This window comes from Eutrema salsugineum, unplaced genomic scaffold (genome assembly GCF_000478725.1).
Source record: "Eutrema salsugineum unplaced genomic scaffold, Eutsalg1_0 scaffold_4, whole genome shotgun sequence".
NCBI lineage: Eukaryota > Viridiplantae > Streptophyta > Magnoliopsida > Brassicales > Brassicaceae > Eutrema > Eutrema salsugineum.
Window position 1 is genome coordinate 8,934,188 of NW_006256686.1, and position 16,404 is coordinate 8,950,591.

General features: G+C 31.6%; 2 protein-coding genes across 2 annotated transcripts; one reads left to right on the forward strand and one right to left on the reverse strand.

Annotated features, from left to right (window-relative positions):
* Window positions 1-12: 12 nt before the first annotated feature.
* LOC18014077 (exosome complex exonuclease RRP46 homolog) lies at window positions 13-2,425 on the forward strand. The gene is made up of 9 exons (XM_024153735.1): window positions 13-124; window positions 593-714; window positions 833-946; window positions 1,092-1,192; window positions 1,308-1,328; window positions 1,525-1,597; window positions 1,689-1,756; window positions 1,854-1,971; window positions 2,131-2,425. The coding sequence occupies exons 2-9, from the start codon at window positions 609-611 to the stop codon at window positions 2,241-2,243; spliced, it is 714 nt and encodes a 237-aa protein (XP_024009503.1). The 5' UTR covers window positions 13-124; window positions 593-608; the 3' UTR covers window positions 2,244-2,425.
* Window positions 2,423-4,596, reverse strand: LOC18014143 (nudix hydrolase 9). Its single transcript, XM_006418879.2, has 9 exons — window positions 4,468-4,596; window positions 4,298-4,372; window positions 4,003-4,059; window positions 3,723-3,805; window positions 3,552-3,610; window positions 3,275-3,423; window positions 3,051-3,197; window positions 2,809-2,967; window positions 2,423-2,710 (listed from the first exon to the last, which is right to left on the reverse strand). The coding sequence occupies exons 1-9, from the start codon at window positions 4,552-4,554 to the stop codon at window positions 2,591-2,593; spliced, it is 936 nt and encodes a 311-aa protein (XP_006418942.1). The 5' UTR covers window positions 4,555-4,596; the 3' UTR covers window positions 2,423-2,590.
* Window positions 4,597-16,404: the final 11,808 nt, after the last annotated feature.

Here is a 16,404-nt window from a genome sequence, read left to right on the forward strand (position 1 = left end):
ATTCTGAAACTTAACCATAAACCCTAATTCTTCAGGACGTTCTTTTTCTTCTTCTCTCCTCTGGTTAGTCCGTGGAGGACTGCAAATCGCCGGCTCTTATCTTCAGTTCTTCATTTAAAGTGAGGTGAAAATCATTTAATCTTCACTTAGTTTCTGTTGGTTAGTCTTCTGATAAGGAATCGTTTCTTCTTCTAGCTTAGTTCTGTGTAAATTCGTGTTCTATCTCTGCTTCTTTTCTTTTAATGCTGTGAACTTTGAACAGAATAGGAGATAAATAACGAGTAGTTTAGAATTGAAAGAAGGAGTTTTTGCTTCAATAAACAAAAAGCCTACACAGAATGTTGGTCAGAACGATGTAGAACATGATTTTTTTTTTTGTGAGAACACTCAATGTTGATCTTGAAACAGGTTCTTAATCCATCGTTTTCAGTTCTACTTTAGAGTTAGAGAAACATGATCTGCTATTCTGTTTCTGTATCTTTTTCGGTTCTGTGTATTTGGTTTTTACTTTCTGTTTTCTCAGTGGTAGAATTCAGAAATTTGGCAACTTTAATTTAGGAAGAGAGACACTTACTAAAACTCTGTTGTGTAGAGAAGTATTTAGAGCTATGGAGATCGACAGAGAAGATGGCAGAACGCCAAATCAACTGAGACCTCTTGCTTGTTCTCGTAACATCCTTCATCGTCCTCATGGCTCTGCTAGCTGGTCGCAAGGTACTTGTTTTAGTCTCCATCTTTCTTTTTGTTCGATTACATATATCTAGCTTACTACTCCTTTTCGAATGGGATTCATGGAACTTTCTAATGGGTATGCTTCTCGTTTATATATTAGGGGATACAAAAGTCCTAGCTGCAGTTTATGGACCTAAAGCAGGAACGAAGAAGAACGAGAACCCTGAGAAGGCTTGCTTTGAAGTCATATGGAAGCCTAAATCCGGGCAGATAGGTATTATTAAATAGAAATGCATTTAGTTTGATCATGTCTGGATTTGATTGTTTTTTTGCTGCTTGTGTCCGTGTTGTAGGTGGTTCTTGGTTTCATCGGGTAGGACTTAGTGTTTCTGACTGAGTTTAACTCTGCGTAATTTTAGGAAAAGCCGAAAAAGAGTATGAGATGATACTAAAAAAGACAATACAGAGTATTTGTGTTTTGACGGTAAATCCAAATACCACCACTTCAGTGATAATTCAGGTGAGTAACCAATCTCAATGCCTTTGCCTTTGTTATAATGTCCTGTCTTGTAGAAACTCATTTCATCAATTTGAGTTGTATGTCTGATGTTTTTCATTTTTTGCTTGCCGTGTAGGTTGTACATGATGATGGTTCTGTATCCTTTTTAAGATGCTCAGTAACCATTTACTGATGTTGTCTCAAGCACATTCAATCCGGTTGAGCATTTATAGAGAGTAGTGAAAGCTTGTAAATCCTAGCTCTGGAATAATGAAAATGTTTTACTGAGATAAGTGGTGCATTGATTTAAAAGACAGCTTTGGTTTGCTTGTTCCTTAATTCATTTTTTGTAGCTTTTACCGTGTGCTATAAACGCAGCATGTGCAGCTTTGGTAGACGCAGGAATACCTATGAAGCATCTCGCTGGTATATATATATATATAGTTGCAACTTATGCTCCTCTAATTCACTTTCTGTGCTTCTTCTAATTGCTTCATCGGCGTTTATAATTTTTCAGTTGCTATATGTTGTTGCCTGGCTGATAATGGATATGTTGTACTCGATCCAAACAAGCTTGAAGAAAAGGTTTAATTAAAAAGACCTTATTGTCCATTACTGTTATCTTGTTTTCCTTTCTCGGTATTGTTTATACTTACTTGAACTGCAATGGACAGAAAATGAGGCTTTCGCTTATTTAGTCTTCCCAAATACAACTCTCTCTGAGCTCCCGGAAGGATCATCAGAAGGCGAGCCTGTAGAGCATGGGCTCATTACATCAGTTACCTATGGAGTAATGTCAGGTATTGCTATAACTTCTCTTTCTTAAATAAAACTCACTATGCTGCATTATATGTGGTCTGTTGTGTTCATACATTTCATTTGTTTCAGATATGTCGTTTTAAGAAGTTTTGTTTCTCAATCGCGCTTTTGTTTTGTTTTTGTTTTTGTTTTTGTTTCAGTTGATGATTATTTCCTGTGTGTAGAGAACGGTCGTGCTGCTACGGCTAGTTTATCTGCATTTTTTAGGAAGAACTTCCAACAAGGACAAAGAGATTCATCCAAATCCGGTTAAAAAAGCATGAATCCATAATGGTTTACTTGAGATTTTTGAACGATTTAATATCATCCCTGTTGTAGCTTTTTTGGAACCCTTATCTTCAACATGTCTAATCAAAATCAAATGCAAGAATGTCTCGTATGATTAGATGCTTATGCACACATGAACCTCTATTAATGCTTCAAATTTATTATTAACTAAGGAATTTAGTAATGACAATACAAACAACTTGTCGCTAAACAATTATTTTAGATTCTCAAATAGCAAATGAGCTATTGAATTCACTTATCCAACATACAAAACATATGGTGATTATTTGCAAGCCATAAGACGACTTACAATAAGTTTCAAGTTCAATCCTCTTAGGTCGATGTAAAAAGGGTTTCATTAGTGTTCTTGAGACGTTGAAGCATCAGCTCATAGAGCGCAAAACCGCCATGGTGGCAACCTGGCATTCTTGATGTCATCCTCTTCAGCTCGTCCTGATCGATTATTATAAAGAGAAGCTACATTAACTCGATGATGGGATCATAGCATTTTAGAGAGTAAAACATGTATGTTCAAGGGTTAAAAACTAAACCATAGAGACAGTGTGGAGCTGTGTTGACTCAAACCCATCTTCAGCATTAGAGTATAATCTTGGTACCTCATCTGAATGATGACTACACTTGGTAAAGAAAAACATAGCTGGTCTCACATTTAGCTCCCTCCGAGATATTCCGATGAAGAGAGGAGAGCTCTGTGATTGTAAAACACCGATCAGGATTTAGATGTCTCTAGGGATCCTAAGTAAGAATAAAAGAAAAACCCTCTCTGACTTACAAGAGATGATGCTGGTATTCCAGTTTCTTCGACAACTTCATTGATAATGCTATCAAACATTTCTTGAGCTACCTTCTTGTTTAGAAGCTCACTGGTTTCACCATCTTTCTGAAGCTGATGAGAATCATCGATACCTACTGCTATTGGCTGCAATGTTTAAATTCATCAACCATGAAACAAAGAGTTAGACAAAGAGAAGATATGATGATGCTTTATGTCAATACCTCTGGATGGCCTCCAGGGAATACGTAGTGACCTGGAAATTCCCCGACGTTATCACTCCGGCGTAACACAATAATCTTTTTGTCAGAAGTCTCGATCACTGCACCATTACCCAGTGGACTTGATGTATGTCGACATCTTACAGAGTCATCTGTTGGGAGAACAAAACTATGGCGATTAAGAAACCTAATCAAAATCACCTGGAAGCTCTCCCGTTTCAAAAGACAAAACTAGACAATGATCACAATAAGTTTCTCGGAGATTAGTATATGTGTGTACCTTCTGATGTAACAAGGAACCGCTCCCACAGAGAACTCAAATTAGTTCCTACAAAAGTCCTTGGAAACCATGTCCGTGATCAATTACTCTCTTCATGTATACCAGGAATCGAAAAATTAGAGTTCTTTCTGATCCTATGCAAAAAATGACAAAGAGAGATAAATGAGTAACCTGTAATCTGTCAGTCCAAGGCGAAGGCAGACGTGTGGTACTTCATCGCCATCACCATCACCATCTAAACAATATGATCCATACTGAACATTTTTAAACAACTTTTTAGTGGAAATTTGATTACATTGAATGAAGTAGCTACTTTGATTAGTGACCCAAGTACAAAACAACTTCAAAGACAATACATCTCGTGCATTAATTCTCATCATCTTTTTTTTATCCTTGCAATATCGAAACTCAAATATAACATGAAACGCTAGGCAAAAACTATATTGCATACTCTGAATTTTTGGCCATTGAACAATGATGAATTCCCCTGTGTTCTCTCCTCCCAAACCTAATTTGCCAAGAACACGCATCAGTTTCTCTCATCAAAAGCTCGTACATATCTAGAGAAACAGGAGGTACGGATCAATATGGATACGAAGAAACGGCAACATTCAAACTGTGAAATGAAAAGTGAGAACCGAAATCTCCATTTCACTAAAGATTTCAACAATTTCGATCCAGCATTGTTGAATTATCGAATCAGAAAACCAAACACAAGCTGTAGATTCGCTTTGATTCTCTCTCACCTGCGCAATGGAATCTTCTAGATCAGGATCTGGATGTGGAATCCGATCATGCGATTTCGAGAAATCCACGGAGACCTTGAGCATTAACAAACAACAAAACAATATTTGAATACGGAAACTATAAAATCACAGTGTGTGTGTATATTCGATTAACGGAGATGAGAGAAAACCTGAGATAGAGAGAGGCCAGAAGGACATGACAGAAGAAGCTGGTATCGTGATGTTTCAGGGATCATCACTTGTGCTATTTTGGCCATGGAAGAAGAAGCTCCTGCGAACCATGGACACACAAATGACAAAGCTATGGGAGAGAAATATGCGTCTCCGGACGTCGTCAGTCACATGCCGGACTAATGTGTGTGGGCCGAGACACACAATGGGCCGAATCAAAAATCCTTTTTTCTTTATTATTTTATATATAAAATCCACAATTACATAAATAATACAATAAAATAATTTTGAAAAACAAGAAAAAAATAAACAAATATGAGATGCTTTACAATGAAAAGTTTTTTCTCATTTTCATATTCGAATTAATCTGATATAATTCATTCTCGATCAGCAAATATAAACACCACTAGATTTTTGATCCGTGCTCGGAATGAAAATTAACTTATAATATTGACGGTGATGTTTTTAGATAAAATGTATAATTGGATTAAATTTATAATTAGATATTTTTATTTCTTATAGGTAAGTTTATAATTTCATAAATAAATTGTTTATTTCTCGCCATTTTTACTTATTTTCATGTCCCTAAATCTAAATTTAAAAAAAAAAATATTTTGTTTTAATTATGTGATTTTATAATATTTAATTTTAATTTTAAATTCTTTAAAATTTAGTAATGAATTTCAAAATCCCTGAAAATTCACAAATTCTAACTTATTTTGTTTTGTTCCTGCAACGATTTATTTTTAAAATCAACAAAATAATTTTTTTATTGCTATCCATTATTTTAAAGTCAAATTCTTTGCAATATTTTTTTGAAGTACATTAACAAAAATGTACTTTTATAACATTTAAATATATATATATATTTGAAAGATTATTGATTGATTATGACTCCTTTCTCATTATTATTATTGTTGTTCCATATGAGACTTTATAATTGTTATTCATTTTAACATCTTTCAAGTTTTACTTTGTTCAATATTTAACACTTTTAAAATTCATAAAATTATATTAAAATTTCACAAACTTTAGTTTACTTAGTGTTCTGGTTCCTACTGTGGATTATTTTTTAAAAGTTAACAAAATAAAACTTTAATATTGTCTTTTAAATCGATATTCTTTTTTTTTTGTTCAAAGATTTCTTCATTAAAGCCTAAACCAACTGGTTTAGCATATTGGTCTCTTAAAAGTCTCTGAGACTATTATTATCAGCCAAATAATTAGCTTCGCGAGGTACAAAAAGGAAAACAATTTCCTCAAAACAAAGAGATAGATTCAGGATATCATGAAGGATTCCATGGATTTCCGATAGGGTCTTCTTCTGATTTATTGCTTGAGTCAGGGCAGCAGCATCCAATACCAGATATAGTTTTTGCAGACCCAGATCGATCGCATCCTGAAGCGCTGATCTGATGGCGACAGCTTCTGCCACTAAAGCTGATCCAATTGGAGATTCTGCCACCGCGGTATTACTCTCCCTTTTTAAATTGATATCCATTATTCTAAAGTCTCTAAAAGTCACAATTCTCTATCATATCGAGGAACTTCCAAGTGAGGATAATGGGAATGGTATATCAACAAATTTTTTATAATGAAGCTCAAACTAATCTCATAAACTTTTATCCATATTTTTATCATATATTAGAATCATTCAAAATCTCAATTCAACTATCGCCATTTGTCTCCTTCTTATACTCGGGTAAAAAATTAATTTTATCAATTTTTCATTTGTAATCTCATATTTAAATCGTTCAGTTCTTGCTATTTTTACTATTTTTGTGTCTCTTTTAGTCTAACTTTGAAGACTTTTACTTTATTTTGATTAACTATGTGATTTTATAAAATGTTACTTTACTTTAAAATTAAAGTTTTAATTGATCTAATCAAGATTAACATTTGGAAAATCCATAAAATTCTTCTAAAAAGTCACAAATTCTAACTTAGCCTTTTTGTTCTTAGGATGGTTTAGTTTTCAAAACCAACAAAATAAACCTTATCTTTTCTTTTGAATTGCTATCAATTATTCGAAAGTCAAATTCTCTACAACATTTTCTCAATTGTGGTGCTTCAATATTTTTTTAAAGTACAATAATAAACTAAAGTTAATGTCCCTAACAATCACTTCTTTCTATCTGATAAAAGAACTACCAGCTGATTATAATTGTGGGAATGACATATCAACTTAAATTTTTAAATTAATTCAAAGTACTCGCATAAACTTTTATATGTATTATGATTATACATTAAAACCGTTAAAAATTTTAACTCAACTATCGCTATTCGTCTCCTTCTTATGCTCGGTTTTTGAACCTAATATTATCGGTTTTTCATTTGAAATTTCATTTCTAAATCATCTGATATTTGCTATCTTTACTATTTTTTCATATTCAGTCAGACTTTATTTTATTTTAACTTTTCAAATTTATAAACTCTTACTTTATTTTAAAATATTTAAAGTTCTAATTTATCTAATCAATATACTTTTAAAACACGTAGAATTCTTCTAAATTCTTACAAAGTCTAACTTAGTCTTCTTGATTCTGCTATGCTTTAGTTTTGAAAATCATCAAAATAAAATCTTACCTTTTCTTTTGAACCTATTATTTTAAAGCCAAATTTTCTATAACATTTTCTTAATTGTAAATTGTGGTGCTACAATATTTTTTTGAAGTACATTAATAACCTAAGTTAAAGTCTTTAAAAATCACCTCTCTCTCTGAGATCAAAGTACTTCCAAGTGAGAATAATTTTGGAAATGACACATCAACAAAAAATTTTAAATCAAGATCAAACTTATTGCATAGATTTTTATTTGTAATGTAATTATACATTAGAATCCTTCAAAATCTTAACTCAACTATCGCCATTCATCTCCTTCTTATAGGTTCAAACTTAATTTTATCGATTTTCATTTGTAATCTCCTATCTAAGATGTTGTTTCTCCTTATCCTACTATTTTCTCGTCTCATTCAGACTATATTTGAAATTCTTATTTTATTTTTACTATGCAACTCTATAAACTTGTATTTTATTTTAAAATCTTTGAAGTTCTAATTTATCCAATCAAAGTTTAACATTTTTTATAGCGCTTATCTGGGCTATGCTATGCATGAGTGCAAACCAAAAGACGAAGGTAGCTTTCGCAACAGACTGTTCTGAATTGGTGAAGATGGTGTCGACACCAGAAGAATGACCAGTTTTTGACTTACATTTGGAGGAGTTTGTGAAGAGTAAGGAGGCTTTTATCTTTTTCTAATATCACACATTTCGCGCGCAAAGAATATGAAGACAGACAACTTAGCACGAAGTGCACGAGTCTACCCTCACGGTGTTATATATGTAAACTCGGTACCCCGGTTTGGATTTCTGAACCGTTCTAAGTATCTAGGCTGTTGACAAAAAAAAAGTTTTAAAGTTTTAAAACTGTAAAATTCTTTACAAATTCACAGAGTCTAACTTAGTTTTTTTTTGTTCATTAAATATCATGAAATGTAGATCTAAGCTTTTATTTCTCCTACGCTTTCCATTTTACTCAAGGGACCAAACTTACCAGCTGTTGTCTTTATCAAAGTATTAGAAGGCTTTCAATAAGTTTTCATCTAAACTTGGTGTAATCGATTGTTTCATACCATCTACATCAGTCTGAAATATACATAAAAATGCTTCTCTTTTAAATTTCTTCTTTCTTTCTACAACAGGGCTATGAGATGGTATATATTCGTAACTGTACGTTTAAGACCTTCAATTCAAGTGTGTCAATAACACCTTTATTCCAAAGTAAATGCCAATAACATCTATTCTATTAAAACAGAAGCACATTTAGTACTTGTATCCAAACACTCCCAAAGTTTTTTAATAATATTTTATTTTAATTTTATATTTAATTTCCGAAAATTAGTTATTAATTTATATATTTTTAGATTTCCTAAAATCTAGGTCATCTTTAATTTAAATTTCAAATTATTAAAAATTTAATTAAATTTAGTTACAAAAATTTGCATTCAATTTAATTTAAATTCAAAAAATTCAAAAAAAACTATAATTAAATTTTATTACGAAAATTTAGATAATAATTTTAATATTTTAGAATTTCTTAAATACAGGAAAGATTTAATTTTAAATTTTAAATTTAAATAATATTTTTTAAAAAATGCATAGTAAATAAATATTTTATCGTATTTTATCATAAACAATCGGTTTAAAATATCAAATATTTGAGATTAATAAATATTTATATTATACAATAATATGATCGAGCTGATTAGAGTTATATATATATATTTAAGGTCCATGAGTTAATTTATTAAAACATGTAAGATATTAAGATGATTTGAGACAATTAAACTAACAGGTTAGCCTGTTTATTTATATATATATATATATATTTTTTTTTAATAGTACATATAGTAAATAAATATTTTATTATATTTTTTCATAATCAATTGGTCCAAATAATATTAGTAAATATTTATAGGGTTATACAATTATAATTATAGTCTTATACGGGTTAGTTTTTCAAAACATGTAAGATATTAAAAATGATTTAAGACAACTAAACGAATAGATTAGCAAATTCATAGATATATAAATTGTTTATATGTAATCTAAATTCACATAATAACAAAGTTTATAATTAACATTAGATCAATGTATACTTAATTAACGTATACTCTTATTCTACTAATATACAAATTTTATTGTTGAAAATTAAAATATGATAACAATTTTTTGATTTGAAAAAATAAATAACAAAAATAAATTATATCTAAACAAAAAAAATAAATACAAATTATATTAGAAATAAAAAATAAAACATTCCCGTGCGGACGCACGGGGTTAAAATCTAGTAACCATATTACAATAGTATCACAGACCAAAAATACGACAAACAAAGTTGAATAGAAATTCAAAAATACCACTTTTACCACTTTTACCCCCAAAAAAAATAGAAACCGTTAGATCGCCAAGCGATAATTCCATCAACGTTTTGCTGTGATACCTCGATGGATTCTTTCTGCCAATGTACCTACATATAAAAATAAAACCAAAACAAAACCTATTGAGATCAAAGATCTTCATAAATCATAAATTAAAATTAATACGATAAATTTGATATAAATTATAATAATATTATGTAAATTGAGAGCTAGCAAAATTTCAAGGACATTATGATTTATGAATGAATTGAAAGCTTGATTTATAGGAAAACATTGAGTTGCAAAAATAATTAGGTTAAACCGGAAAAATTTAAATAAATCGTACATAAGCTTGCTCCACTGACTATTTATAGTTTTAAATAACGTCGTAAAACATTATCACAGTTATTGTTGTAAGAATCAGATGATCAAGTGTTTGAGTTTCACCTTATTGACACTCGTTTTGGCATGTTTCTTATTGTATCAGTTTGGTTTGCTCCATGTCGAGAAGTCAGTAGCAACTCTTCTTTATATCGTGGAAGCCAGAAGTTGTAACCGAGATTTTTGACCTTGAAGAGGCAAAAACATTATATTAGTGTAATAAAAAAGTCCAATTCTGAGTTTGTTCAAAGAAAAACTATCCACTTTTGAGATATTGTTGAACTTTTTGTTGTAGTACAATCTCTTTGTTGAACTTTTGTTTACACCGAAAAAATCAAAAATATGAGAACTACTACAAAAATAATATGTAATGTATAACTAATTAGAATTTTCCTATGGAATATAATTAAATATAATCCAAATCTTATTTATGGTTATTATCATTTACTTTCATTTTAACCATGATATATTCTACTATTAACTAAACTAGGTAATTTACCCGCAGCTTGCGCGGGCGAAATTTTTTTTATCAATTATAACATAAACAATTGATCATATTTGTGACTATTTAAAAAAAAAAACAACATTTTGAGAATTTGTTTGATGTTGAAAACTTAGCATATACCAAAATTTTCATCTTGTACCATTTGTGATATAACTCTTATAAAATATTAAGATATGAAAATTAAAACAGAGTAAAAATAAACAATAGATCATATATTCTTCTTATATGAGTCTATAATGGGTTAAATGGATCAAATTAAAATTAAAATATAGACAATATATATTCTTAATAAAATATTTTTTATCCTTAAAAAATAAACAATAGATCATATATGTCACCATCATTTATACATGTATTATAAATGCATAGATAATACATAAATATTACTATTTTTATTTTCGTTCTTCTCCGACTTCTTATTTTTTTATTATTCTTTTTTTCCAAAATTTTAATCTTATTTTGCATTTATAACCTAAACATTAACTCTATGTTCTCTTATCAATCTTCAGATTATTTTTGGAACTATTCTTCATTAGTTTCGTTTTTTTTTGAACTTTTCTTTTTATATGTTTTGGTTTCTCGTCTTTTCCTTCTTCAAGGTTTGCTAAATTAGATGATAGATTCTCATATATTAACTTTTCATGTCTTCACTTATGTGAAGAACCGTCACCGTCTCATACAATGAAGTTTTCATTCTTCTTTATTTACAATATTGTCTTATCCGACTATTTTTCTTTTTTTCGTCTTTTTCTTCTCCATATTCTTTTATCTTTTAGGTTTTTCATATTCTTCATCCTATCCTTTTTATCTTCCATCATTTTGAATTCCTACTTTTTTTATTATTTTCGTCTTGTTTGACTTTTTAATTTTCCTTCATTCAGTTTTTGTTCTTCTTTCGATTTTCTTTGTTTTATTCTCCTACATCATCTTCTTCATTTTCTTCTAATATCTTTGTATTCTCCATCTTCTTCTTCTACTACTTCTTTGTGTTCTTTTTTCTTTTTCTTTCCGTTTTTCTTCTTTCTTGTATTTTTGCTGCTTCTATTTAATTTTTGGAAGTTTAGAAGTTGTCATATATATATTTTCCTTCTTACCATTCTTCATGAAGTCGTCTTTCTCTTCTTCCTCTTATTCAGCTTTCAGATTTTCTTCTTCCTGTTTTTATATTTTGTTCTTCATTGTCTTTGATAATTCTTATTTTTTTCTCTTATATATATTTCAATTTTCTTATTCTTTATTTAGATAAACATTTACGTATATTTGTTAAATTTAAAAGCCAATCAGGCAATTATCTAACCACTCAATCTTTGTCCAGAACAAAAGTAAAAAAAATCGATATGACTTATTCTGTTAAGAAACGAAACGAAATATTTTCTTTCAAAGATTCCCCCATACACAATAATAATATTTTATTCTGCACTATCATCACCATTAAACTCGTATAATCTCTAACACATACTAAAATTGCAACATGTGAGGATATTTTCTTTCATTTATCCACAAAAATTTCAGTCATCTATGTTTCTAAGATTCTTGTCTCAGAGAATCATCAATTTCTTTGGTTCCTGGTACAGCCTCAAAAACACTTTAAAATGCAGTTCCAGCTAGTTAAAACAAATTACATGAATGATGCAAATTAAGAAACAAATATTTCCCCCCAAACATCCTACATCATCTGTACTTGTGACTCTCCTTGTTTCAAATGGTGTTTAAGAACATATTAGTGAAGATGATGATGAATCAGAAAGCAAAATTCAAGAAGATGAAAACATTCTATTAAAACCAGCAAACTAACCGGACAATGTTGTAACAAAGAACATCTTGAAAACTTGGAACATCGAAAAAGACCCTATCAAACTTTGGAGTAACGTAACGAACAAAGTAACATTACGAACAAAGGTGAGTTTCTAAACATAATCTTGTACTTGTGGCGTGTATATCTCGGACAGAGATAAAAAAACATTAAAATCACTCTCAAATTAACAGATGAAACCGAAAAAAAAATAGAAACATAAAAAACTAACAACACGGACTATCGACTAAGGACCTAAACAAAAACAATAAACAAAAACAATCCCAAAAGGCTAAGTTATAAAAAACATCCAGGACAAAAACACAGAGACGTAAAACCATCTCGATGCTTTCACACTCCATGGTTTTTGCCATAGACCAAGGATTTTAACATCCCCCGCCCAACATGTAAAACCAGGTTTTAAATCTTCCAAAAAATCTCTTGGAATCTTGTTCTACATTTTTGCAAAAGAAAAAAGAAGGGTTAAAGAAAGCAAATCTATTTGACACAATTGGAAGAATAAACTTGAACTGAGACAGCCGATTAGCTTTACCAACCAGAACGTAATTGGAAAAATCTACTGACCAAATGTCACACGAGTGTACACACCACAATGAGTCAATGATAATAACGGAAACATTAACAAACCCGAAGTAGATCTTTCAAAAAATAAACACCCAAATAAAGAATATACACCATCCAAAAAAAAGAACGATACACAAAATAATATAAAGCACTACAAATGTTATACGACAAAACGCAAACACTTTTAACTATTAGACACAACTATTATCAAACAAATGCTATGATTTGTCGAGACATCAGACTATGAAAAATAATACATAGACTTTGTAAGTGGACTATTTCCAATCTATACTATTAAATAGAGTTTGATTATAAATGAAATTAGAAGTTTAATATACCTCCTCATATTCATCACGAGGCCCACTAAACCTTGTGATGAGCGTGCAATTACAGCTCCACTGCTTGCAATCGCTAGCAAAAGCAGCATATCAGTATGTCAATCAAGAACACCTATTAAATTAATAATTGCAAACCAAAGCACTTAAAGTCAATATCAAAACTGAACAATGGTACGCACAAAATCGAACCAAAAAATAAAATCAAGGCCATGTGAATCACCTGTTTCAAATGTTAGAAAGCTAAAACACTTAAACGAAGCCTCCTAAACTTTCTGCAATGGTGAACAAAACCATGGAGTTAGATTACTAACGATTCCAAACACTTTCTCTCTTAGTTTACAGCAAGCAAAATCACCAGCACAAAGAAAAGAATAAAAAATTAACCACATATCTCGAGATCTCATCTATATAAAGACTAACCACAGACCAAATATCAATACCTAAAACTACGAATGATAACATAAAGGTTGATGATCTAGGGCAAGCTATAGGGTTTCGATAAATTTTTTTTGGTCGCTAAATGAGCCCGAGAAAGAAAATTCAATATGATAATGGTTTAAAACAATTATTATAATATATACCCTAATTTAATTTAAACTATTTTTTCCAATTTTTTAATGCATTTTTTATAAAATATAATTTAAATAAATTTTAGGAGGGGCAAAGAGTAATTAGCCACCCTGAAATTGAATGAAAGAGTTTAAACTAAAATTTTACTTCGCTTATAATATATATGATAATAATTTTCATTATGGAATATCTATGTATTTGTGACGACATAGAATATCTTATCTTGAGATTTTCATTTTAAATTCAAATCTAAGTAAATGTTGTATAATAGAGATTTCAAAAATATTCGCTAGATTTACGATAAAAATATGAATTATTATATCTAAAAATGAATTAATTATTAAAGCAATATTATTATTGTTTAGAAATCTTGTATAGTAATTGGATACGCCGATAACGATGCTAATATTTTTGTTATTAGAATAACAGTTTAGATTATCTAATAAAATACTTTCCAAAATTATTTAATAAAATACTTTCCAAAATTATCTAATAAAACACTTTCCAAAGTTATCTAATTAAATGCTAAGAGTATTATTTTTTCTCTGCATGTATGTTGAACATGACATATTGTTTCAAATGCGAGATCTTTTCAAATCAGTGGAACTATCTACGGTTTCTATATATATAGATAAATATCAAAGTATTTTATGTGACCTCTATGAATTGTCTTTCCTTCCCTGGCCATGTCTACAACAATTTTTTTTTAATAATGAATTTCAAGTATGCATTCTGGAAAGAGAAGTGGCGAAAAACCTAAGTGATGATTGTTCCGTATATAACTAACATTCACAACATATATTTGAAAGAAAACATTTATTTTGAATTGGATCATGAAAGAACACATATATAACTACAAAAAATGTATCATTCATAAGAACAGTGACCTCATAATTGGTAGAACCAAGAATTCATAGATGAACTGCAAATTTGATAGTGCAACCATTGAAAAAAAAAAATACTATACTCATAATAATAAGAATTGTGACGAATAAGATGAAAACAAAATTCCAGCATCTCTCTGATGTCCTTGCTACTATTAATGTAACTGATGTTCTGTTTTGTGTTCCAAATGCTCAAGAAACTCTTCACCTTTGTGTAGAAGAATGAGTGTGAGGCTGACGTTGAATGTTTAACATTGCAGAATTGCAGAGTCTGTTCTACCTTCTCAAAAGAGTCACCCTGCAACTAAAAAACAGGGGCCAAGCCATACCACATAGCTATGTAGATATCAAATAGCTTTGATCGTAACTCGCATTATTCCAAAATGATTCTCAAGTTAGAGAAAGAGGTAAAAATTGACTAAAACCAAAGAGAGTCAAATCTAGTTGTACTCAGTTAGTCAGTTACGTAATCTTTTAGTTCTCCGCTGCATAGAGGAGAACCTGAAGGTAAAATAATACACGTTTTTGATGGCTTGAACAATCAAGGAGCACTTCAAAAAAATGGCTGCAACAAAGAAGGCTCGGTTTATGGAAACTGAATATTTTATAGCAACTGCAAATATATAAAGCAATAAGACGAATCTTGATAAATAAAATGTCGTAGTCAAAGTTGGTATATATCCCACGAAATATGTAATGAGATTAAATAGTAACCTCAACCCTTCTTCATCGTTTTCAATCTCGGGCCATGTCACGGGCCTCTCCGCCCCCAATCCCTCCTTTCCCCCAATATCCGCCTCTCTCCTCTCCCTTTCCTCACCCCCGCTGATTTTTCCTTCGCCCGGTGACGTTGCCATGGCGGATCTCCTCCCTCCGCCGTCGGCTCTCTCTACTTCACCGAAGCTTTGTGCTTCCGTTGATTCCCTAAATCATCAGACTTCCTCTGATATTGCTGGTTCTGCCCTGTCGAATCAGACACCTAATACTACCCCGGAGTCAAATCCCGTGGTTGATCCACTAGTTGCTGAAGTGCAAGTTCCTACAAACACTTCTTCTCCCGACTTTAATTGGGCGTCAAACCTCAATTCATCTCGCCGATTCCAAGATCCAAAGGTTCCTAGGGTTAAAATCCCAAATGGTGTATTCGAGAGAGGCGCAAAGATCCATTCCGACTACATCGTCGGCATCTTCTACGGAAAACCTCCATCTCATGGGAAGATCTGGGGTGTTCTAAACTATCTGTGTTCTCTTACAAAGAACGCCTTCCTCTTCTACATTCCTTCTCCTGCTCTTCGCCGCCAAGTCCTCCAACACGAACTCTGGAGAGTGGGAAACTCGCCGTTTTTTTTTATCACGGAATAGAAAGCAGATTTCAGCTTAAACCCTCCCTCCCTGGATAAAGCTCCGATTTGGGCAACGATAAAGAATATTCCCTCCGACCTTGTCACTGATGAGGGTTTAAGCTTTATTGCGAAGCCCATTGGTAGAGTTGTTGATGCGAAACCTTTCACTACCATCAATTCGGCGGAGATCAAGATTATTGCTGATTTGACCAAAGCCATTCCAAAAGAATTGGAAATAGAAAGAGAAGATGGAAATATCTGGATTCTTACTGTCAGCTATCCCTGGCTGCCTTCTCTCTGTCCAATCTGCGAGGAAGTTGGCCACAAGGCAGCTATGTGTCCGAAAGGATCTTCTGTCGTTAAATCTGAAGTTCCCTCTGACTCTGCTCCACCAGAAGTTCCAGTTGCTGACCCCGTGGATGTTGTGAATCAGAGTATAAACGTCCCGGTTCAGAAGAATTCCCCTCTGCCAAAAGAATCCATCAAAGTAAAGGTGATGCCTCCCTCTAGTGCCCTAAAAAAGCCGGTAATCATCTCTCAGCCATTTGCCTCTTCTAATGAAAAGGAAGTTCTTCCAAATCCGCAAAAAGGGTTGGCGATCAATTCATCCTGCCAGTTA

What these genes read in the sequence shown, in the direction of transcription:
- LOC18014077 (XM_024153735.1), top strand. Translation starts at nt 609, where the DNA reads ATGGAGATCGACAGAGAAGATGGCAGAACGCCAAATCAACTGAGACCT. An exon ending in CCACTTCAGTGATAATTCAG is followed by an intron (nt 1,193 to 1,307) that starts GTGAGTAACCAA and finishes CTTGCCGTGTAG; the next exon opens with GTTGTACATGATGATGGTTC. An exon ending in ACCTATGAAGCATCTCGCTG is followed by an intron (nt 1,598 to 1,688) that starts GTATATATATAT and finishes ATAATTTTTCAG; the next exon opens with TTGCTATATGTTGTTGCCTG.
- LOC18014143 (XM_006418879.2), bottom strand. Translation starts at nt 4,554, where the DNA reads ATGGCCAAAATAGCACAAGTGATGATCCCTGAAACATCACGATACCAG. An exon ending in TAGAAGATTCCATTGCGCAG is followed by an intron (nt 4,060 to 4,297) that starts GTGAGAGAGAAT and finishes TTGGCAAATTAG; the next exon opens with GTTTGGGAGGAGAGAACACA. An exon ending in GAATACCAGCATCATCTCTT is followed by an intron (nt 2,968 to 3,050) that starts GTAAGTCAGAGA and finishes TTACAATCACAG; the next exon opens with AGCTCTCCTCTCTTCATCGG.